The 23,633-nt window shown below is 42.5% G+C and overlaps 1 protein-coding gene across 1 annotated transcript in view; it reads right to left on the bottom strand.

Moving 5' to 3' along the window:
* wwox (WW domain containing oxidoreductase) overlaps positions 1-23,633 on the bottom strand; it is a 138,781-nt gene that overhangs the window by 92,070 nt on the left and 23,078 nt on the right. Inside the window, exons 6-7 of the mRNA XM_062420783.1 lie at positions 5,015-5,103; positions 171-356 (exon numbers count right to left, since the gene is read on the bottom strand). Coding sequence (XP_062276767.1) covers positions 171-356; positions 5,015-5,103 — 275 coding nt within the window. The remainder of the gene's footprint in view (positions 1-170; positions 357-5,014; positions 5,104-23,633) is intronic.

Here is a 23,633-nt window from a genome sequence, read left to right as displayed (position 1 = left end):
TAAAGAGTAGTCTAGATCTGCTCTTTGTGAAAAGTGCCTTGAGATACTGTAACTTCTGGTGTGATTTAGCATTATAAAAAACTGAATTGAAAAAAAATTGAAATGAATGAACACCAAACTAGTCAAGCTGGGAAAAATAAACATTCCTCTGCCAAGTTTATCGTCTTTACCTGTGGGACTCTGAAGACACCACCACAACACGGGCAGGGGCTGAGCGACGCAGTACGTCCTGTAAGCACTGGACCAGCAGGAAGTGACCCAGATGGCAGATCTGGAAGGTGGACTCCAGACCATCCTCCGTCAAGCTCCATGGTTGAGTGCAAACCCCTGCATTACACACCAATATGTGCACAGGCCTACAGCGAGAGAAAAGCATACAATAAAGCATGTTTGATCATTTATTGATTATAACTGAAAACAAAGAGGATGTGGCTGCATAAAAAGGGGATTTTCATACCACATTAGGCTGAAGAAAAAGTGAAGAGAGACAGGGAAAATAAATCAAAAATAGAAGACGGAATAGTGAGAAGAGAAGGGAGAGAAAGGAAACAGGGTTTCTTATTCCAGAGCATAGTAGACTTTAGAGGTCTGCAGAGACAGAGCATCAGTAATGTTGATATGATACAGAGAAGTCCCCGTGGCTCGACAGGTACTGTAGATACTGAATACAGTTGGCTGGAATCCAAGAGCAACAACACACTGAAAAGCAATCTCAAAGCGTTTCAACACACAAGCATGGTGGAGGTAATGAGTGTTGATACATGCTCTGTTTAACTACTTTGAGTAACCAAACCTACCAACACATTGACTGGGAAGAGTGCACATCACAAGGAATATACACCCACTGTGGCACAAGTCATGATATAAAAGCAATTGATTCAATGTAGGGGCCAGTAAAAAAAGAGTATGCATTAACGCACACAGACACGCAACATTTTTCCATTCTTACAGTCTCCATGTGAGCAACACGCCCTGCTCGTGTGCTAGTGAATGGAGATTGCTGGATTGGTCAGGGCAGTGAAAGATCCTTGTCGGTGACAGCGTCGCTCCAGTGAACTCGAAACCACAGTAACACAGCCGAACAATCCAAACACACCCCACCAATTTTTAATTTCTTCCATTAGAATTAATTATGAGGCCGAAGGCAATTTGTGTACCCTGTGTTTAAGACTGCCTACTGGATTAATTAAAAACTGGATGCTGGAAAATTAATGTGTGAATTGTTATGCCTTACTATAATGAGCCATCCCATGCTATTACATAGGAGTGTACTGTACGATCACCTTCAGGCCTCCGAACACACAAGGTTCATTAAAGAGCACAAACCTAGTCACAAGTCAACTGAAAGAACGCCAACCTTAGCATATTATCAACAGAACTGCAGTGAGATGTTTAAACTTGCCAAAATACAATGAGGGGAGGGAATCTAACTTAAAGGCTTGGTAATCACAAAATATGCTTAAAAAAATAACAACAAATGACCTTTGTGACCTGCACTCAAACCTGATAAAACAAGATAGAAGAATAAAACATCACATTTTCTGCTATGTCAGTTTCTCCCCTGAAATTTCTCTCATCTTAAAAGCAGGAGAAAAAAAAACATTGGTTGTTTTTGGCCCAGTGTTCCCCTGTCTAATAGAGTGTGAAGTACAGTAACATTGTGCTTCACAAGGCAAAACTCTTGGCTCTGTCCCCACCCTGCAGGCTAGGTATTGCACAATAATACTGCAGGCATAAATTCTTGACTAGAAATGCACCGATCTGATTTTTTTGGTCCCAATACCGATACCAATACTGATACCTGGGCTTTGGGTATTAGCCCATGCTGAGTATCAATCCCACACCAGTGTTTAATTAATAAGCTGTGTGCCTCACTGTGTGGAAGAGACTGGGATCATTATTTTATGTCTAAGGAAAACATTGCTTTCCTAACCTTGTAAAACAAAATGTAACAAATAAATACATAGATATAAATTAACTTAATTGTAATTTATTTAAATAATGTTATCCGATACCAGATTGGTCCATTGTCATCAACACCTGATCCAGCTATTTGAGTCAGCATCGGACCGATATCTGATATCTGTACCAGTGCATCTCTACTCTTAACCTAACTTTTCAACCTTTCACTAGAGCTCTATCTGTTTTAAACTAATCTTTATATCAGTTACTCTTCTTCAGGCTTAAATTTAGCTCCTGTCCTGTGTTGTGACCTTATACCATATGACAGAAATCTAGTAAAAAAAAAAAAAGAAAGTATGTCACTCAAAGTCTATCACAAATTTATGTTCAAAAACTCCAATAACCAACTTTCTCTGACCAGTGAGTGATTTCCCCCATGTAGCTCTGATGGCCTCTAGTGAGTCTGCTTGTAATGTAAAAGGCCTGTTAATTCAACTGCCCACCAGTTAGTCCCTCTCTCATAAGCGCAGGTCTAATGAATGTCTTTAATAGGCCTATTGCTGCGTACCACAGTCCCTCTCTCCACATTAAGACCTCACACAACACGGTGTAAACTGTGCAATCTCAGCGCTGGTCAAACGAGGGTGTTAACTACCAAACTGGGAGACATCAGTTTATATATTTACTTTAAATAACCCCCTTGGGTATGACCCCTGACCTCTATGATAATGTGGGCCAGCAGGATAAGATTGCCTATGTGAGCTGGGCTCAAACTACTGGTCATTAGCACTGCACTTTATTAGCAACAGGGAGATTGGCACTGGAAACACACATCAAATACATGTGTACTACTCATCCTGATCCATATTTAAACATACACACAGCATGATTGCATACCTGTAAGGTCTGCACAGATCACCACAACAATTTAACAATGTTACACTAATTATAATTCAAAGATATGGAAGAAAGCAATACTAATTTGATCTGGCTTTCATGTATTTATACAGACCACATATTACATGTAATATGTTTGAAATTAGAACTGGATAAATGCAGCAAAAAAAAAAATCACAGGTGGAAATAAATTGCATGTGTTAATTATGGAACATTCAGTAGAAATTGTATTAGGGGCATTCTGTCAGCGCTGTCCTCCATCAATTACATCCCAATGAAATTGCATTGCATTCAACAATATCAATATTCAGGTAATTTCATTTCAAAGGACAGGCAATTAAAGCAGAATCGGGGTCAATGGAACACAAAGCAGCGTGAAAGCCACTGACTAAAGCACTTAAAAGCAAGGGAGTGAGAAACGAGAGAAGGAAAAGAAAAAGACTCTGATTACATTTCACCTGTCAATGACACGCTGCAGGAGCATTATTGTGTGTGTGTGTGTGTGTGTGTGTGTGTGTGTGTGTGTGTGTGTGTGTGTGTGTGTGTGTGTGTGTGTGTGTGTGTGTGTGTGTGTGTGTGTGTGTGTGTTAGAGTGTTTGTGTCTGTTTGTCTTGTGTGTTGACAAAACGCTCTGTGTGTGTGTGTTTGTGTGTTTGTGTGTTTGTGTGTGTGTGTGTGTGTGTGTGTGTGTGTGTGTGTGTGTGTGTGTGTGTGTGTGTGTGTGTGTGTGTGTGTGTGTGTGTGTGTGTGTGTGTGTGTGTGTGGGCATACAGAACCGTCTGCGTGTTTACGTGCATGTATGCACATGTATTTGCGTGATGTGTGTGCGCACCCGTGTGTGTGTGTGTGCGTTATGCCTGAAGACATACGTGCAGTAATAGAGTAGTGGTAGACTCAGACAGCTGCCCAGTGCCATTCACAGCTCAGAGCTCCCAGCCTCCACTCTGCTCTGTTCGCCTTCTGATGAGAATTAATGTACTCTGACGTCCCCTGGGACTCCCCACTCCCCCCAACAGCACAGCTAATGAAGAAATACAACCTTGCCAAAATACTGAGGTAGAGAGAGAGCGACACAGACAGAGAAATACTGAGTGATGACGACGAGAGAGAGAGAGAGAGAGAGAGAGAGAGAGAGAGAGAGAGAGAGAGAGAGAGAGAGAGAGAGAGAGAGAGAGAGAGAGAGACTGACTCAGGCAGATAAACAAATTGCAAAGGGGAAAATGCAAAAAAGAGAACAATTCTGGGGACAGTAGGGTTAAAGGGAGGTCAACGTACTTCTGTGTAGATGGGAGGATACGTGTACGAGGTGGGAGGAAACAGAGTGAGGGAAGCCACCATGAGATTTGGCTGTGACCCAAGACACGTGTCCTGGATGGCCATACCCTGCCCCAGGGCTGCTACGGGCAATGACTGCCCTGCCTCTCCCCAAGGGGCTCCCCTGACACCAACCACCATACACACACAAAAACACACACACTCCTCTGTCTAGAGACCTGCGGGTGGATGAGCAGTATGGATGACAAAATACATGACCCCAAAATAGCAACTACGCGACGGGCCACAAGGCACAAGACACATGCCGTAAAAGCTGACCACCACAAAATAAAGTCTGTTAGTCTGTTCGACCAATGTCAAGCAAATCGACACAAATACACACACCGCCTCCTGGGGCCTTGTCCGTATGGTGTTCATCAGTAACAGTTTGGATGTCCTTTAAGTGTTAGGCATATGCAGAGAAATAATAGTGATGAATACAGGAATGGGTCTGAATAAGAGGCCCTGTTTGGCCGTTCCTGCATTTTGTACGTCTGTGTCTTCATTCTGGTGATTTCTAATCATTCTGTCTTTCTGAGTAACCAGACTGACATAAGTTTGACAGCTGATGGCTACCTATAGGCAACTACTGGTTAGTGAATATATCTGGTCCACAAACAGTTTGAAGACCAGCTCTTGTCTCCTACAACTTTGCAGAGAATGGACAAGGTGTCCAAGATAAATTATTCAGAACTGGTATCTGGAATGTCGGAGGACCAAGACTAATTGTGCTTTTATCCCATACAGACATGAACAGCCATAGAAGCACACAGCTCAACTATAATGAACTTAGAACCCAAATATGGCATTAGCAGGAGGCAAAAGTCAACTATCTGGAGTCTCTTAACAAAACAGGAGAGCGACATGAGTTTATAACACTGATGTTGTTGTTTATACTCACAGCTTCTTGGCCTTGAAAGACTCAGCAAACTCCCTGACGCTGCGGAGAGAGGCCAGGTCACACATCATGGTTTCTACTCTTGCTTTGTGCTGTAGAGAAAGAAAGCACAAAAATATGATTGTAGTAACAACAGAGAAACAGGCTAACAGCGTTTGTTTATTCATTTATTGCCAACTGCGAGAATTATTGTCACTGCCATCAAAAGACTAGAAATACGATCTCACAGTTGTATGCCTCCACCAACCACTCAAGTTGCATTCATGTCTGGTCAGACTCACATAATATTTGTAGTGCAGACTTTGAAGGAATTTAATAAAAAGGCATTAAGTGTTTGGGTTTGTTTTTTTTGTTTGTTTGTTTTTTGAGAAACTGAAGTCAAGCGGAGGAGTTTAAGTATCTTTATTTTATTCACGAGTTGGGGTAAGATGGAGTGTGAGATTGAAAGGGCGGATCGGTGCAGCATCAGCAGTGATGCAGGTGTTGCACCAGACAGTCTTGTGAAGAAAGAGCTCTAGATTTACCAGTCAGTCAGTGTCCCAACCCTCACCTATGGTCACGAGTGACCAAGAAAAATGAGATTGCGGATAGGAGCTGCCAAAATGAGTTTCCTCTGGACAGTGTCTAGGCTCAGCCTTAGAGATCTGGTCAGGAGTTCAGACATATGGGGGAGGCTAGGAGTAGAGCCGCTGCTCCTTCGCATCGAAAAGAGCCAGCTGAAGTGGTTTGGGCACCTGGTCAGGATGCCTCCTGGATGCCTCTCTTTAGAGGTGTTCCAGGCACATCCAACTGGGATGAGACCCCAGAGCAGGCTCAGAACACGGTGGAGGGATTACATATTTCTCCTGGCCTGGGAAAGCCTTGGGATCCCCCAGGCGGAGCTGATGAGCGTTGCTGGGGAGAAGGATGTCTGGGTTTCATTGCTCAGCCTGATGCCTCCGCAACCCGGCCCCAGATAAGCAGCAGAAGATGGATGGATGGATGGATGGATAGAAGTCATCACTATATTGACATGTATGATTCCAGTGAATAATTTCCAGAGAGAAACATGTCGTCTTTAGTCAGAGACTGTGAAACTTTGTCATAATTAGGATATGAATTCTTGAGGTATGGTCAAAAACAAGTTTTCACAGTGACCTTGACCTTTGACCTCAGACCACAAAATCTAATCAGTTCATCCTTGAGTCTTGGCGTATGCTAGCATGATCAAAAGTGGACATTTGTGCCAAATTTGAAGAAATTCCTTCAAGGTGTTTCTTAGAATGGGACATACAGACATACAACCTGGAAACATAATGACTCCAGACACGGCTGTCACCAGCTTGGTGGCATTAAAAAAGTAATTAAGTAAAGTAAAGAAAGAAAGAAAGAAAGAAAGAAAGAAAGAAAGAAAGAAAGAAAGAAAGAAAGAAAGAAAGAAAGAAAGAAAGAAAGAAAGAAAGAAAGAAAGAAAGAAAGAAAGAAAGAAAGAAAGAAAGAAAGAAAGAAAGAAAGAAAGAAAGAAAGAAAGAAAGAAAGTTATGGTGTGATATATCCAGGTAGTGAGGACTGTAGAAGCATATTAGGACGGGATCTCTTAATGACCAGTACGAGTAAGGTGATTGATTAGGGCAGGCAAAAACAATTTTCATACAGGCATGATACTTCAATATTTTAGAGGCAGAAACCTGTAAAGAACAAAAAGAAGGCATTTTTTGTTTAAAAAATTACTTTAAAAGATTAATTGATTATCAGAACTGTGGCTCATTAATTTTCTGTCGATGGACTATGGATTATGGACGATGGTTTAAGCTTTACTTTTGTCTGTGTGCTCTTCGCAGGTGTTTGTGTGCGTGTATGTGAGGCTCATCTTACACCATATGTTGGGAGACAGGGTGACGATAGGAGAGGAGAAGAACAAGATAAATGACTTCAGAAGTGAATGCATTGCTGCATTTACACACTAAGGAAGACGGGCTAAATATTCATCATCCTCTGTATCCCTCTATAGCATTCTGCTGCGGGGCAAAGGCCTCGGCAGAGATGCATGCAGGCCTACAGGACCATATTTCTTTAATAACAGCAAATGAACATGCTTTGTTGTCTATGATAAAGAGTGTCGACTTTCTTCCCACCTTCCTGTATGACTTTTTCTTTACATCTGCATCAGCACAGGCCCAATCAACAGACAAGCTAGGTTCAGTCTCCTTACAACATATGAGCTCACACGGGACCTTGGCGTATGCTAGCATGATTGCATGCAGTGTGAACAGAGGTTGAGTGCATTCCGTTCAGGCAAACGGTCCATTAGACTCATCCCTCATGCTGGAAAGGAAGAAGGAGTGAGACACTGCTCTCAGGACTCCCAGCTGGGCTCTGGGTCCAGTAGCACCAGGAATTCCTGATGCTAACTTTCCCACCATCCCAAAGGAATACTGTCAGTTCACATTACACCCCGGAAGAGCGTTCAGCGTTCCCTCTCTCCATCGGCAGCCACCACGACTGCTGCTGCTGCTACTGCTGTTCCCCTGTCAGCCTTTTCCACTGATCTGATCTCCAGTCTGTGGGCGTCATATGGGAATGTCTTTCCTCTGCGTGTCTGTCTTTGCAGAGCAGTGTATATGACACTCACAGCAAGGATGCTGAATGGAGCACAAAGAAAACAAGAAAGGGTTAAGAGCGCCTTCTGATGGAAATGTGATTCTTCAGGCATTTTACAGACACCTTAACTGCCCCAGGGTGTATTTATACATGCATACACAGACACACGCACGCCCGCATGTGCACACAACAAATTCAATGTTGTGACTCAAGGGTAAAACCACGCTACCACACCATTATCTATGCTTGAATTATTCTCTTGATGCTACTCTATACCATTATATGGATGCTATTACAAAGCATTAAAGGGCTGATTATGGCTATTATAGATATGATTATAGGGTACCTGCTTATATGATCTGCACACAGCAGTAATCACAGGTGAAAGGAGACAACTGTCTAATTTAATGACTTGTATGTGCAGTAAGCATTCACACTCCGAGCCACTTTCAAACAGTTTACATACAAAGAAATGCACACTAGAGCAGGTAAGTGAAAAGGGCAGCTGAGAAAGTAACAACTGGTCTTTGTACAAGTGTATAAGAAAACTTTACATTATAAATGTGTGTGAAAAGCCTTTGATTGTTCTTAAGAAAAGGAAAACTGTTATTTTATAGTAAAAAGAAAATGAGGCATTACTTCCAAACAAGGTCAGAGGAGGCAACAGTGTGATAATTAACAGGTCAATGTAAGGCCTCCTCAACAGGGTGGCCCTCCATGTGTGTATGACCAGCAGAGAAGATGAGAGCAGGTGTCAGCTTGACGAACACATATCCCCCTCTCTGGAGACGGGGGGAAAAGGGAAGGAGAGATGAAGTAATGGGAGACCACAGGGAGGATAGAGGGGGGTTGAAGGGGGGCCACTGGAGCAAATCCAGCAGGGAGAAGGTGAGCAGCCTGCCTGCCTGCCCGCCTGCCCACCTACCCTCCCCCTGCAGATTGAAGTCTTGCGAAGAAAATAAAGTTTATTGCCTGGAAAGAGGGGGGAAAAAGCATGTAAAAAGCATTAAAGCGATGGAGGTGAACAATTAGACAGATGGCCAGGTTTTGGAAGGAGAAGAGGGGGAAAAAAGGGTAGAAAAAGAGAGGGGGAACGCGCGGACGCAATCGTTCAGGGTTTTTATGAGGACCCTGACAACTTCTGGTCTCTTCAAGGGCGAAGGAAAAGTGAGAGGCAGCGAAGCCTCTCTGGTTAACTCCAGAGTAATCGCTGAGTGTGCAACACCACAGAGCTCGGCTCGGGGTGACAGAGCTGACCGCCCCCAGCTACACACAACCTATCGCTCCATCTAAATTCAAAAGGCTAATTACGAATCATCTAAAGCAACAGACGTGTATATAATCATTACAGTTTGACCATAAGAAACTGATGCAACTACGTGTCCATCTTCCAGACAGCACATCCGCAAAAGAGACGCATGTTCCAGACATAAAGCAGCAAGGTCATCGTGATGATAACATGGGCATCAGATCCCTCAGCCTTCTTCTCCTGCCGCCCCCACCTCCTGTAGTCAGCCCAAGAGAACAGCTGTCTGTAACGTGACAATGACCTTTACGACTTTCACTAGTAGGAAGGGAAGAAGGAAGACAGAAAAAGTGTGCCTTTGCCAGTGCAAGTTAAGGAAGTTGGCCTCTGCAGAGGTTCTCCTGGTGTGCTCCATGTGCGATGGGGAATGTGGTGACTGCTGTGGAGAAAGATGGAGTAAGACTGGGGGATGGAGGGGAAAAAGCTCTAATATAATTATAACTGGGGCCATCCAATCCAATAAAATGAAGAGGTATTAGAGCAGGGGAGCCCCCATCCTGTTCAATAAGACACTGGACCACTCTACTAACTCTTAAAACACACACATGTGCCCATATACACACACGCACACACAGGTACACACACTTCGCTGACCCCTTTAATAGCACAGCAGCCACCCCTAATGGACGCAAGCAAGTGGAACCGCCAAATAATACACTGTCTTAATGCACTAGGCTCAATCTCATCCCCCTCTCCCTTTATCCTCCTTCCCAGCCTTCTCTCTCACACTTTAACCCCTGTTTCCATCTTGCCTCACCTCGTGCTGCCCCCTCACCACCTCGGCTACCTTTATAGATCACCAATGCTGGGGCAACACTTAAGAAATCAAAAGTACCCCCCATATATACAAAACACTTACCCTGCAGACCCCGGTTGACACCTCAGCCACAGAGAAGGATGGTAAAAGAGTACGAAAGGGAGGACAAAAAGAGGCTGCTGGAGCCAAAAGGAAAAATCAGTTCAGTATTATTTCTATAGTGTGATGTGGTTTCTATCGTTCCCTGTGAATATGAGATCCATGATATCAATATAAAGCGACAGCAAAATTACATGGCTATATTTTTCCCCAGCAGGTGCGGAGGTAAGGTGTTGTAAGGGCGGTGAAAGTGAATGAGCAGAGAAGACACCATGTGAAAAGGGCACCTTATAAAAGCAATTAGAGAAATGACTTTGAGCCCCTCTTCTTGCTCTGTAGATTAGAACAGGCCTCGGAGGGAAGAACACAGAGGAACTCAGATCTCTATGACCTTGTCCGCAACACGCCACACTAAATTGGTCATCAGCTTTTAAGACTGTATTTTATCATAGATGTATATTTTTAGCGAAAAAGAGAAAAGGAAGGGGGGCTGTGGAATGTGCTGGTCATATATCATCCTGTCACAATTATGACGTTTGTTCATAAATACCAACCAATCTCCTCTCCACCTGGCTAAGTCACATGCAATTGTGCTTATGCGTGCACCATACACCAACAAAGAAATATGGACACACACACCATGTGCTGGGAACGCACATGCACGCAGCAAATAAAGAAACAGACACATCTTGCTGGGTGCCCTACCACAGGTCTGAGAACTGACCTCCATACACAGACAAAGAAGCTGAATACACACCTAGGCAACATGCATTCAACCACCAAACACACAGACGAACACACACGCTCCGCACAACGCAAACGCACACAAACAAACAAATGCATGCGCACATACACATCCACTTACTCTCTGACATGCACACACACTGCAATTAATAGGGAGGCAGGTCTCTGGTGAGGAAAAGAAAGTGCCTGTTCAGCACATACAGGCAGAATATGCAATTTCCTCCAGTTAAGTCTGTATTAAATTGATTTCTTCTTTCTCTGACACGGACTGGGTTTTTCCCCCCTAATGAAAGCTGGATAATCTACAGGTTTTCCCTTTCCTGAAATCAAGTTACAAATCAAGCAATTGCAGGGGCAGATATGGGAAAGGTGAAGGAAGGACATGGGATGATTTTCCAGATGAGAAACGTGGAGAATGAAGCACATACGTGCTGATACTCTTAACACGGACATCAGGGGCACCCCTCACACACATACAGACCCACGCATGCACACATACACACACAGGGGAAGTAAAGGCCAGGCCTCGGTTAAGTGCTTGCTGACATTTCCGTTCAGCGATGTAGTAAGGCTACTGCAGGGCCATGTGAGTAAACACAGCATTAATGACTGTAATTAATGAAACACATTAATTAGTAAGCACTTCAATCAGTTAATCACTCGCTCAAACCTGACAAGGAGCTGTGTGAAGGCTGCAGAAAAACCTGAACATGCTGAGAAAAAACACAAAGAAAGGAGAGAGACCTAAAAAAGTAAAAAAATAATGATGATGACCAGCGGTGACAGAAGTAATGAAAATCAAAAGTCCATTCAAAAATTCAGTAAATGTATTAGTGAGCTTGAAAAGCAAAATGCACTTAAAATATCAAAATATGATTGAATATGCACGCAGAATGGCAATATTAGATTATAACACTTTATATTAAAGGATAATTAAAATTGATATGTTAATGTTGCAGAATTTTAATGTTAAAGTTGGATGAGGTGGAACTCATATTACGTGTTTAAAACCAACTATGTAATTTATTTTACTGTAAAACAATGCATTATATTTGATATGCTCGTTATAGGTTTTCAAAATCTTAATCGGCAAAGTAAGTAACAGTAGAAGTATTCACTAGTATCAAATGGAAATACTTAAGTACCAAAGAACTGTATTTAATGGCAATGCTTGAGTAAATGCACTTAGTTACTTTTAAGCCATTGCTGATTATATTTTAGAGCAAAGTGTGAAATGGAAAAATCTGGCAAAAAATGTATTATAATATTACATTATAAATTACTTAAATAAAAACCGATAATGTGCTGACATTCCTGTTACGTGTTTCTATACATAATGTTTGCACTACACTCTTTTAATTTTTTATGGTACAGTTTATATTATGTTTGTTACATTTTTACAGAAATCATACAAATACACAAAACCTCTTATCTGTTAAAATGTGACAACAATTTGACCAACACTGATGTTCATACAAAACATTAAAATGTTTCTTTAAGAGCAAACTATTTTAACAAGAGATGACATATGAAACATGTTGTGTAAGTCACATGCACTGCACACAGAACAAAAGTGCAAGAAGACTTAATATTGTAGCTTGAGGTGTAATCAAGCTCACCTTTCAGAGGAGAGACGGACAGGTGGTGAGGACAAGATAGAGACAGAGACAAAAAAGAAAGACTGAGAGACGGAAAGAGAGCTAGAGGGAGACGGAGATGGGAAATGAAAAGGACAGGGAGGTCATCATAATTGCAGAGTTTGCTTTTCGGATGCAGACAGACCAGGGCCATGGGGCCTGAGGCAGATATCAGATTCCACACAAACAGACACATGCACGCATATCTACCAAACACACACACACACACACCATATTCCACTGCCAGCCTGTTGTGTAAGTGTTTTTTCATTAAGGTAAAGGACAGCTGATATCATTTTGGAAGTGTTTTGTGTGCATTTCTGTTCTATAAAAGATGAAGTGTGAAGTGGGAAGGCAGCATCAAGCTTTCAAGTCTAACAATGTCAATTTTATGTCATAACCTGTTCTCTCCTCCTGTGTATGTGTGTGTGTGTGTGTGTGTGTGTGTGTGTGTGTGTGTGTGTGTGTGTGTGTGTGTGTGTGTGTGTGTGTGTGTGTGTGTGTGTGTGTGTGTGTGTGTGTGTGTGTGTGTGTGTGTCTCTATTTCTGCCCTTACTTCACTTCTACCCTCCTTCGTCCAGCACAGCACAGAGTCTGATCAGATTTACATTAAAAAGTGATGGAGATTTAAATAATGTGTCTATGTTCTCAGAAAGACATCAAGAGATTTTCATCTTACTCTCCTCTTCCTCTGTGTCTCTTCCTCTCCATTTCCTCACCCTCTCCTGATCTTATCTCCCCCCTCATCTCACCCACTCTATCTCCGCCAGATTCGCAGACAGTGCACATTTTCCTGCATGTCTTCAGTGTAACCGATACCCCTAACAACCAGGATTTTAATGCGATCCATATTGCTCCCTAATATTTCAGATCTCAGAATAAGCACTGGCAATTACATATTTACACCCAGCTTATTTTGCAATTCTGCGCGGGGACTTTAGTGTCTGGATGAACGGCACACGCAGACTTAGATGCTGATTATGTTGTGGTTAGGTAACAATAAAGTCAGAGGAAAACTCAGAGACCCTGTGCACTTATACTGTACGCACAACTTTCTGTTTGGGTGTGTCAGCAATAAAGCTCAACTCTCTCAAGTACAAAATAATGTGTTCTTTTCAAGTGCTGCGGTAATGTGATTGCTTTATCTAAACCTGCTAGTTTTACACTGTTTAATTTCTCCTGAAAAATGAGTGCCTTGTATCATCTCCGTATCTGGAGGGCTGGTAAAGTCCCAAGCACGCTAGCAGGGATGCGTGCATTTACACATATGTACACTTTTGTCATGAACACACAGAGATGATAAATTAAGCTGCTTTGATTTGGTTACCCGAGCTCTTTTTTGTATCAGCTTTACAAAAAACATAAGCATAACATAATTGAATAAGAAAAGAATATGGCAATTAAGAAACATGGAGGCCTTTGATGTGAGTAAGTGTATAATAGGCCTTTTGATGAGGGAATGTTTTACACTCCGCAGGGCCTGGTATGCGCTTTGATTAAAACCTCTTTTGTTTAGCAATATTATAAACTGCTTACCATTTTCCACTTTCACAATAGTTTAGCCTGGAAATACAAGAGATTGTGCCTTTTATCTCTTGTCTCTGGGATAAAGTGTCTTGTTTTCTCTGGTACGATATGGAGTTAGTGTTTCAAGAGAAACAAATGAGGAAGACCTGGGATCAAATATTTTTTAAAAAGGGGAAATAAAGGATATAAAAACAAAAGAAACAATTATTATTATAACGTATATTTTCATATTCATACTCATGTTGAACACACTCATTACCAGCAGCTGTTCAGACACCATTTACATGATCTACCCTGTCTGTTGATAAGGTCATGTGGTTCTGTATTGTGTTACAATGTTACACAGATTTGAATAATAGGATTCTCATCATGCATCCTCAGCCCCTTGTCACCTGATAATAGCCTGGAAAACTCTCGTTGAACAATGTAATAAATGCATCATGTGACCTCGGCAGGTCGGGGGTCAGCGAGCCACGGATTGTCAACGGAGCGCCAGCCTGACAGAGAATAAATGATGCCTTGTAAACAAATTGAATTATTGCTTTAATTCATGCAGTCTGATTCAATTTTCTGGGAGAAGAGTCCTTCACAAGGGAACAGAGGAGCGAAGGAATGACAACGGTGAAGAAGGAGAGAGGAGGAGGAGTAGCAGTGGACGACGGGACGTGGACACACACCTTCTCCTCTATCACTCCATCCCGCCCTGCCTTTGGCTCCACTGAAGAGGAGTAACCACATTAAGAATCCTGATCATCTCACAAGACTATGTGCTGCTCGCTGTAGACGCTGGGCCTTCCTTTTGTCTCTCAGTTAAATGCAATAAGGTTGTGTTAAATTGAGTTGGGCCGGGCCACTGGGCTGACTCTCTGCCCTGGCAGGGACTAAGTGACTTAATGAGGATGAGACAGATCTGAATTTCATAAACTGATACACAGACTACAGGTTGTCTGTTACATAAACATTTAACAGGGTTTAGCTAATTGAGAAAGAAAAGAAAATGTACAAGGTGGTAAAAACAGACTGATCCCAATTAGGCAGTAGCTGTGGATATAGGATGCTCTAATCTGAAGAGATCTTTGAAGAAATCTATGTAAGCTTATGGTAATGGGAACATGGGGAAGCCCATATCCTATGGTACACCCCATGAACCGAAAAAACCCTCAATGAAACATCAGTATTAAGTTTGGTCTATCACCCAAAGCTGCATTAGGTCTCTCCTTAGTTTGCTCCTTAATTCCATCAGAGTAATCCCACATTATTGCCATCTAACAGTACCCTAAACAGAGAATAAAAAGTTTGCTCCTCTCTAGCAGTGTATTACCAGGAAACAACAGGCCCTCTCCTCATTAAGTTATAGATATAAATGCTCCAAAGCATGAAATTACCCCCGAGCCTCCCTCTCCAAATAACCTGGTTTGCAAACAAATGATCCGAGCACAAGCAGTAAAAGGCAGATTATTAAAATAATAGGAGGGATTTAAATTTGCATCCACAGAACAATTCAGCAAAGGACTTTGCAATTACTCCTCCCCCTCCTCTTCCCCTGTTCATTCCACCTTTCTACTGGGATGCCGAGTACCTCACACTTTATTGTGTCCATCTGTTCTTTGTAAGAAGCAGAAGCAGAGTTTGGTATCTTCAGGTGTGGCTATATGTTTGTGAATGTGGTCAAACACAGTTTTATCTGGTATTACTGTTTATCTTAATCAAAACCACACTCAATTTACATGCTTATACTTTCTTCTTCTCTTTGGCTCCCACCCTAACACAGTATTTCTCTATTTCTATCCAACACTATGATAAATATCTAACTTTATCCTGAGACAATAACGGTCCCTCCTCCTATGCTGGAGTAATGGGGAGCGATGAGAGAGTGTGGTGAGCAGGAACGGACGAGGCAAAGGGTGCTCAGGTCTGCATTACCTCTGAGTTATGGCCTCCATTTGCATCTCAATCAGCCTCTTTGGAGAGCCCACCACCTTGGTAACACCCCCATCACACCACAGCCACCCTGGGTAATCAGGGAGATTTAGTGGGACTGGCAGCCTACTGTGGGCACCCCCTGGCTGGGGCTTGCAGCTCATTCCCAGCCCCTGGTCTACCTAAGGGCCCTCTGGGCCACATCCAAAAACAGGAGAATGGCAGCACTTAACAAGACTGAGGAAGACCAAAATAGAGGAGCAGACCATAAAACAGAGGGAAAACAAAGCACCCGAGTGATTGTAATAGATGTTCCAGCATAGATGTCTGCATAGTGTTCATTATAGCAGGAGAAAAAAAGAAAACAAACTTGAACTTGTGACCTTAGGTGAGAACATTTTATCTTAGAGTTGATGATAGCACTGACACCATCCCACTACTCCCTTGCAGCAAAAACAAGCTCTCTCTAACCTGTAATGGGAGTATGCACACCCACAAACACAAACCTACGCACACGCGCACACAGCTACATGGTGTGATTTGCAGATAGTGAATGCTCCACTTGAGAGTTGCCTCTCTAGTTAGCGCTGTCTCATGGCTGAACCCTGCTAAGGTATTATTACCTACACTCAGCCCTATTGATATTGTGACTCCAGCATCTGTTCACCTCCTTGTTACTGCTTGGACCTCAGCACAGGGTCCTATCTGACTGTGTGCATGGCATGTGTGTGTGTTTGCACCTGTTTGTGTGTATCCTGGACCTCTGGGGTAGATAGTAGTCACAGTGCACAGTAGAAGGCTAGAGGCTGAGGAGGCTAATAGAGAAACACTCGACACACCAGGGGCCTAATCAAGTGCGAAGGACACGTACCCATAGCTCTAAACCTCTCTCTTGCACAAACGCACTCTGGCCTTTCTTTCTCCCTCTAATCTCTCTGATACTCTAAACTCCACAGCGCCTGCACGGGTGCCACATTGCACAAAGACTTTGTAAGCAAAGCTTGTAAAAAAAAACACAGAAATAGAGGGAAAGACTGGAATCCAAACCTCACCTGCAAACACAGATGGCTCAGGTGAGCAGAGGAAAACAAAAAAGGGAAACAGGAGGAGGGTGAGGACTGAAGATGGAGAGACTCAGGAACTCAGTAGCTGAGTTTCAGTTATCAGAATCAAATATTAGTGAGGGAAAAAACTGGGGAGTGGGCAACATCAATCAAAGTGTTCACCTAGTGGGCAGCCATATGGCAGATCAGCACGCCAACGGAGCAAACTTGCTGATCTTCAGTAACGGGGTGCAATTAATTCCACTGGCTGCATTCATCTCTCCCTCACACACTGAAGGAAGGCAGGTAGAAAAGAAGGAAAGAGAACAGAGGAGGGTTTGTTATGACTCTTTACTCTTCCTTCTCAACTCTTTTTCCCCCCTCTCTCTCGAGAAGCAGAGGAATCAGACCCAGGTGATAAATGAGGTGGACACAAGGGCCTCAGGTAGCTCCTGTGGCGACGATGGAGGGGTGTTGGGGGGGAAATTAAGAAACTGAGAGAGGAGGAGACAGCGGACGACAATGGATTAGTTTAGTCTAACATTTGTAAGTAGGCCAGAAATTGTATATTTACATGTATGTTTTTAAATTATGTGCCTGATGTCTTTATCAAAAGAAATACTCATTCAGGGGTTGTTGTTATAACTAAGATATTGAGGATCTCATCTACTATAAGTTTATATGGAAAAATGTACCATCAACATCACCAAGTCAGAATGCCATGTTTTTACAAACCACTATAATGAGTGGAAAGCATGCACAATAATACGACTGTAAAAAAAAAAAAAAAATAAAGCCTCATAAATTATATGTAAATCCTATTATTTTGCCCACATAATAGCTATTTCTACACAAGGCTGTGAAATAATAATTAACACTTTCCAACACTCCTTAAAAAATCACTGTAATTCTCATAAAATCCTTTGAAAGGAGGCAGAAAAACTGGAAAAAAAGTTTGCACTCTTAAGAGTCTGCCCTCAAAACACAATCTCAGTAAATCTGGACTGAAGTCTCTCTGTGCAAGATTACATCAAATACAGTGGTGCACTGTGTGCTATATTGTTTAATTAGATATCAATTAATTTAAATGTAAATTAAAAGTGCAAACATCATAACCATAAGTGACGTCATTCTTGATTATTTCTTTTCAGTTGGACACAGAAAGCTTTTATGGGAGAGGATGATCTTGAATTTGAGAATTCACTTGGTGATCAGACAGGACAGCATGAAGTGAGCACAACCTGACCACACACACATGCACACACACCCACACACAAGTCTCTCAGACCTCTTTTGGTTTTATGTAAAATTAGCGTCTCCCATGGCTCTTAACACAAGCTCATCTCCATTAGCCGCAACCTAGTAAAACTGACTCCTGCAAATGAGTTGTGGATATGCATTCCCCTGGCCCTCTCATCCCTCCCATCCATACAAATATACTGCATGTGCTATCTCACACCCATGTAAGCCAGCTCATCCCATAGGCCTAGTCACCATACCACCCATACCAATATCATAAATGACTGTTTGGGAAGCCTTCATTAGGGCAGCAATGCCCCTCCACCCTGATAATCAGGGCATTTTCCTTGTGAGCATTGGGATGGTGCTTTATGGCCCAAATGGGGCTCTGTTAATGAGGAAGTATACATGTCTCCATTTCCTGTCTAGCCAGGTCCGCAGTTCCTGTATTTGGCACTATATATATATATATATATTATAATCACAAGGCTTTTTTAATGAGCTATATTCATTTTGGTCCTGCATCAAACACCATGTGGACATACAATAAGAGAATAAATGAGAAGACACACAGAATTAATTTTTTTTAAAACACTCTTGCCAAACGATGTGATATAGCCATGCAGCTTATTACCAGCCTTTTGAAATGTGAGGAAATAAATCAAAAAATGAGTGTCTGGAAAGATGTTCAGATCCTCCTCTTTTACAAATAGGCTGGGACCACTCACTGTACTCCAAGCAACATGAGTTTTAACCAGTTTGATGGCAGCTGAAACATTGCAGTGTCACAGCAAATTCTGTTACCGTGTTCCCACAATCTCTGTGTTTTTTCACATTGTGCTCTCGGCCCTCTAACTTTCTCAATCCCCCTCTCTGCACCTCTGATCTCTCACTGTCCCCCGTCCTCCCTTCTCTCTATCATCCCCTCTTCACTCCCAGGCCTCGTTGACATTAACCTGGAGCACTCACATTTTCCCATGGTTCTCCATGTTGCTCTCCACATGTCAGAGCGGGAGGCTTTATGGCCCACATCCATCAGTGTCACATGCCAGGATTTATGGGAGATGGAGTCCAAACCCGATCGCTCTGAATCAGTCTTGCTGAAGCCGACCCCTGGGCTGCTGGGGGATGTAATGGATGAGCATCCTTGCCCCCCACCCGCTCAACACCTTACTCCTATCATCCATACTCTACACTCTTCCCTTCATCTCTCATGATTTTTCCTCCCCTCTGCCCATCAGTCCAGTCCCCTTCTTTGCCCTATTTGGCTCCTATTGGTCATTCGTTCAAACCTAATGCAGATTTGGTTACCAAAATTAATGAGGCAGACTCACTGAGGGAAGTATCCAAGTGCACATGTACCCACATACACTCAAACAGGCGTAAGCTCATCAATCGCTGTGTGTAGGATTTTATTTGGGCTAATTTATCATGACACTGTATTAATAGGCAGCAGTGCCCTTCAGAGTAGAGATGATAGGCACCAATTAACTCTGTTCACCGTTCACTGCCACAGACAGACCTGTAGGAATGACAAAGGTCTGTCAAATTATTCCGTTAACAGCTCTCTGTGTATTACAGAACATTGCCATAAATAAGGAAGGAGAAGAAGCTTAGATATAGTTGAATTAGATCTTATATTTTTCCAGATATTTTGCACTGGAATTGTTTGCTTCTCCAAATGCTCTCTTACAATCCCAATATACTTTTCTTCTGACTCAACTGACTCTCACATGACCATAGTAAGTGTGTCTTTGCCTGTCAAGCTTCCTGCTTTTACATGTGCTGTGCAAGAACAGACATGCAGTTAACAATATCAACAAGGGGGGCGCTAGTGAGCACCTGATGGAGTAGACACGTTTTTCCTGAGCTCCTCTCCATGCTATAGAATAATTCGGTATTTAATTTAAAATTCACCAGTTTACCTGACCTCTTGTTAATTCAACCAAAGACTAAAATCGAGGAGATGCGAAAAGCGAAGACTGAGCGTGGAAAACAGCAGGATAAAAGCCCTATCAAGACTAGAACTCCTGCACCGCTGAGGCTATCGCTAGCACCTGAACGTGCCATGGCAGATCTCGAGACTAGCAAGGACACTAATGCAGAGTCGAGCAGCATTCTTCTGGCAATAGAAAGTATGAACAAGACAATGACTGATCGATTTGACACATTAGAGGCAACGCTAGCATCCACTCAAGCATCTTTGGTGAGTCTGGGAAACCGTATGACAGAAATTGAAGAAGCTAACTCCAGCTACGACCACCGCCTCTCACAAGTTGAACAAGTTTGCGTGAAAATGCGGGCGGAAAACCAAGCACTCTGCTCAAAAGTGATCGACCTGGAGGCTCGCTCTAGGCGTCAGAACATAAAAATTGTTGGCCTGCCCGAAAGGATCGAGAAAAGATGCCCTGTTGAATTTCTAGAGAAGTTTATCCCTGAGCTGCTGGGTGCTAGTCATTTTTCCAGCCCTGTTGTTGTGGATCGAGCACACCGTCTAGGGAAACAATCTTCGGAGGAAAACGCACGAGCCCGGATTCATCACTTCCAAATCAAGGAGAAAATACTACAGCTTTCTCGTCAACTATTTCCCCTGACATACAACGAGGCAGCGATCCATGTCTTCCCCGATTTGCCAGTGGACGTGATTAAACAGCGCCAGGCTTTTGAAGATGTTCGAAAGAAGTTCAAGGTGGCAGGCGCAAGGGTCGGTTTCATCTACCCAGCTCGACTCCGGGTCACCTTGGGAAACTCGGAGCAGATATTTTCTTCACTACAAGAAGCCGAGGGGTTTGCAGGGACTCTGTCCTGAACATTACATGCGCTTGGGATGGCGTATATTATCTGGTATGTGACTTTGTTTCCTGCCATTACGCAGGTCGGGACATTCCTATGACCGTGGTTTAAATTTACTTGTGTGTTTTTTGCATAATTGGAGAGAGAGCATAGGGCTCTTTTTGCTAGCTTAGCTAAACTAGTCTTTCCTATGGTCCGGCAGCCTCTATGCCTGTTTGAGGGGAGCGTGTTTTCTCACTTTGTTTGGGAAAGTGGGACGGGGGGAGGGGGGGTACGTTCGTTGTGTGTTTTTTATTTTGTTTTCCTCTGTGCTGTTATCAGTGTTGTTTAAGGGCGTCACATTTTTACATCACTGTACTTAGATATGCATCCTAGTCTTTCTTCAAGAGGTGGTGGCATTACTTTTACTAGTAAAAGTGGAATGTCAATGGATCGGGGCATGCCATTAAGAGGGCAAAAGTCTTCTCTCATTTGAAGTCCTTAGCTGCAGGCATTATATTCCTACAGGAAACTCACATTAAGCCCACAAGAGCAAAGTCGCTTAGGTGCAGCTGGGTCAATCAAATCTTCCAGTCCACATTCTCCAGTAAAGCCAGAGGAGTGGCTATTCTGATTAGCAAAACTATTCCATTTAGGCATGTTTCCACCATGTGTGATCCTAACGGCAGATATATCCTGGTGACAGGCTACATTTATTCATATCATGTCACACTTTTAAACGTATATGGTCCCAATTTTGATGACCCAAATTTTTTCAGTAAGGTCTTTAATTTACTGCCTACTCTCTCAGACACGCATGTGATTATAGGTGGTGACTTGAATTGTGTGCTTGACAATTTTCTGGATAGATCAGCCCAAACAAACCAGTTGCCCTCTGCTGCCACCACAACCTTGCATAATTTAATGCTATCCACACATCTAGTTGACATATGGAGGCTTCAGCACCCCACACATAGGGATTATTCTTTTTTCTCACAAAGACACACATCTTTCTCTAGAATCGATTATTTTTTGCTTGACTCCAATTTGATATCAAATGTAATCTCCACCACATATCATAATATCTTAATTTCAGATCACTCTCCTATATCATTGGTACTTGACCTCAACCATAAGAAACCGCAATATAGTTGGCGGTTCCATCCCTCACTTCTCTCTGACTCCTCGTTTATTCAGTTCATTTCTTCTAGGATCTCAGATTTTTTGGACACAAACGATAACCTAGAGGTTACAGACTCCACCTTATGGGAGGCTTTTAAGGCTGTGACTAGAGGACACATTATCTCTTTTGAAAGCTCAATGAGAAAAGAAAAGAAAAAACGTCTTTTAGAAATTGAAAAAGATCTAACGCAACTAGAAACTGCCTATAAATCTTCTGCTAACTCCATCACCTTACAGAATATTCTTAAACTGAAGTATGGATATAATGACATTTTATCTGCTCAGGTACAGGATCAACTGTTTAGACTGAAACAAAAAAAATTTGAGCTAGGGGACAAGCCCCAGAAGCTACTGGCCCGACAGCTGAGAGGTTTGCAGGCTAGCAGAGCTATACATACAATTAAATCAAAATCTGGGGACATTATCACTGACCCCAGCAATATAAACAAGCGCTTCAGGGAATATTATCAACAATTATATACATCTAAAGCTGAGGGGGATGCCTCTGCGTGGCTGGAGAATCTGAATCTCCCTAAATTAAGTGACACAGCGTGTGAGGCACTTAATGCTGACATCACCACTCAAGAGATTCTAGATGCTATAAAGTCCTTTCCCAATGGCAAGAGTGATCAGATGATGATCATGGTTTTGGAATAGAGCTATATAAGAAATTCCCTGAACAGTTGACTCCTCTCTTGCTCAGGATGTTTAATCACTCATTTGAAACTCAGAAGTTTCCAAGCTCCTTATATGAAGCCAACATCTCACTAATTCCAAAAGAGGGGAGAGATGAGACTGAACCCTCGTCTTACCGTCCGATTGCATTGCTGAACTCTGATATTAAAATTTTTACAAAATTGATGGCAAATAGGTTGAACAAACATATTGCCTCCATTATCCATGCTGATCAAACTGGGTTCATCCCTGGAAGGTTTTGCTTTTTTAATGTTAGAAGACTAATGAACATAATGTACCATGAATATAAAAAAGATCAGGAGGTGGCTGTCCTCTGCTTAGATGCAGAGAAAGCTTTTGATCAGATTGAGTGGGCATATATGTTGAGGGTGTTGGAGGACTTTGGATTTGGTAGCCGTTTTGTCTCATGGATTAAAATTCTATATGCCCATCCTTCGTCTTCCATTCTAACAAATCAAGAAAGGTCAGGCCATTTCCATTACATCGTGGGACACGCCAGGGCTGCCCCCTCAGCCCTCTCCTGTTTGCGATTGGTATTGAACCTCTCGCTATTAGTATCAGGCAACACAGCTCTCTCAAACCTATTCGCCTAGGTGATGTGGACCACCATTTATCTTTATATGCAGATGATGTTGCAATCTTTATGTCACAGCCTGAACAGTCTATCCCCATTCTGTTAGACCTCATGAAGTCATTTGGTGAGTCTTCTGGGTACACAATTAACTGGCAAAAAAGTGAATTTTTGCCTCTTGGAGAAAACCATAAAGCGGAATTTCTGCATAAACTTCCATTTAAAGTTACGGACAAATTGAAGTATCTTGGTGTAACTTTACCAAAGGATCCTAAACTAATTTTCAAACTGAATTTTAATGAAAAGGTGGAAAGATTAAAAGGAGATATTGGCAAGTGGCGCACGCTCCCGCTTTCTATGGTGGGTCGTATAAATGCTATCAAGATGGTCTCACTGGCAAGATTCTTATACCTCTTTCAAAATCTTCCTATTTTCCTAACAAAATCATTTTTTAAACTACTAGACTCAATAGTCATGCCTTTTGTCTGGGGTTTTAAAGCTCATAGAATATCGAAATCTCATTTACAAAAACCCAGAGAGAAGGGGAGG

Source organism: Scomber scombrus, chromosome 6 (assembly GCF_963691925.1).
Source record: "Scomber scombrus chromosome 6, fScoSco1.1, whole genome shotgun sequence".
In the NCBI taxonomy this organism is placed as follows: Eukaryota; Metazoa; Chordata; class Actinopteri; order Scombriformes; family Scombridae; genus Scomber; species Scomber scombrus.
This window is presented reverse-complemented; position numbering and strand designations above follow the sequence as displayed.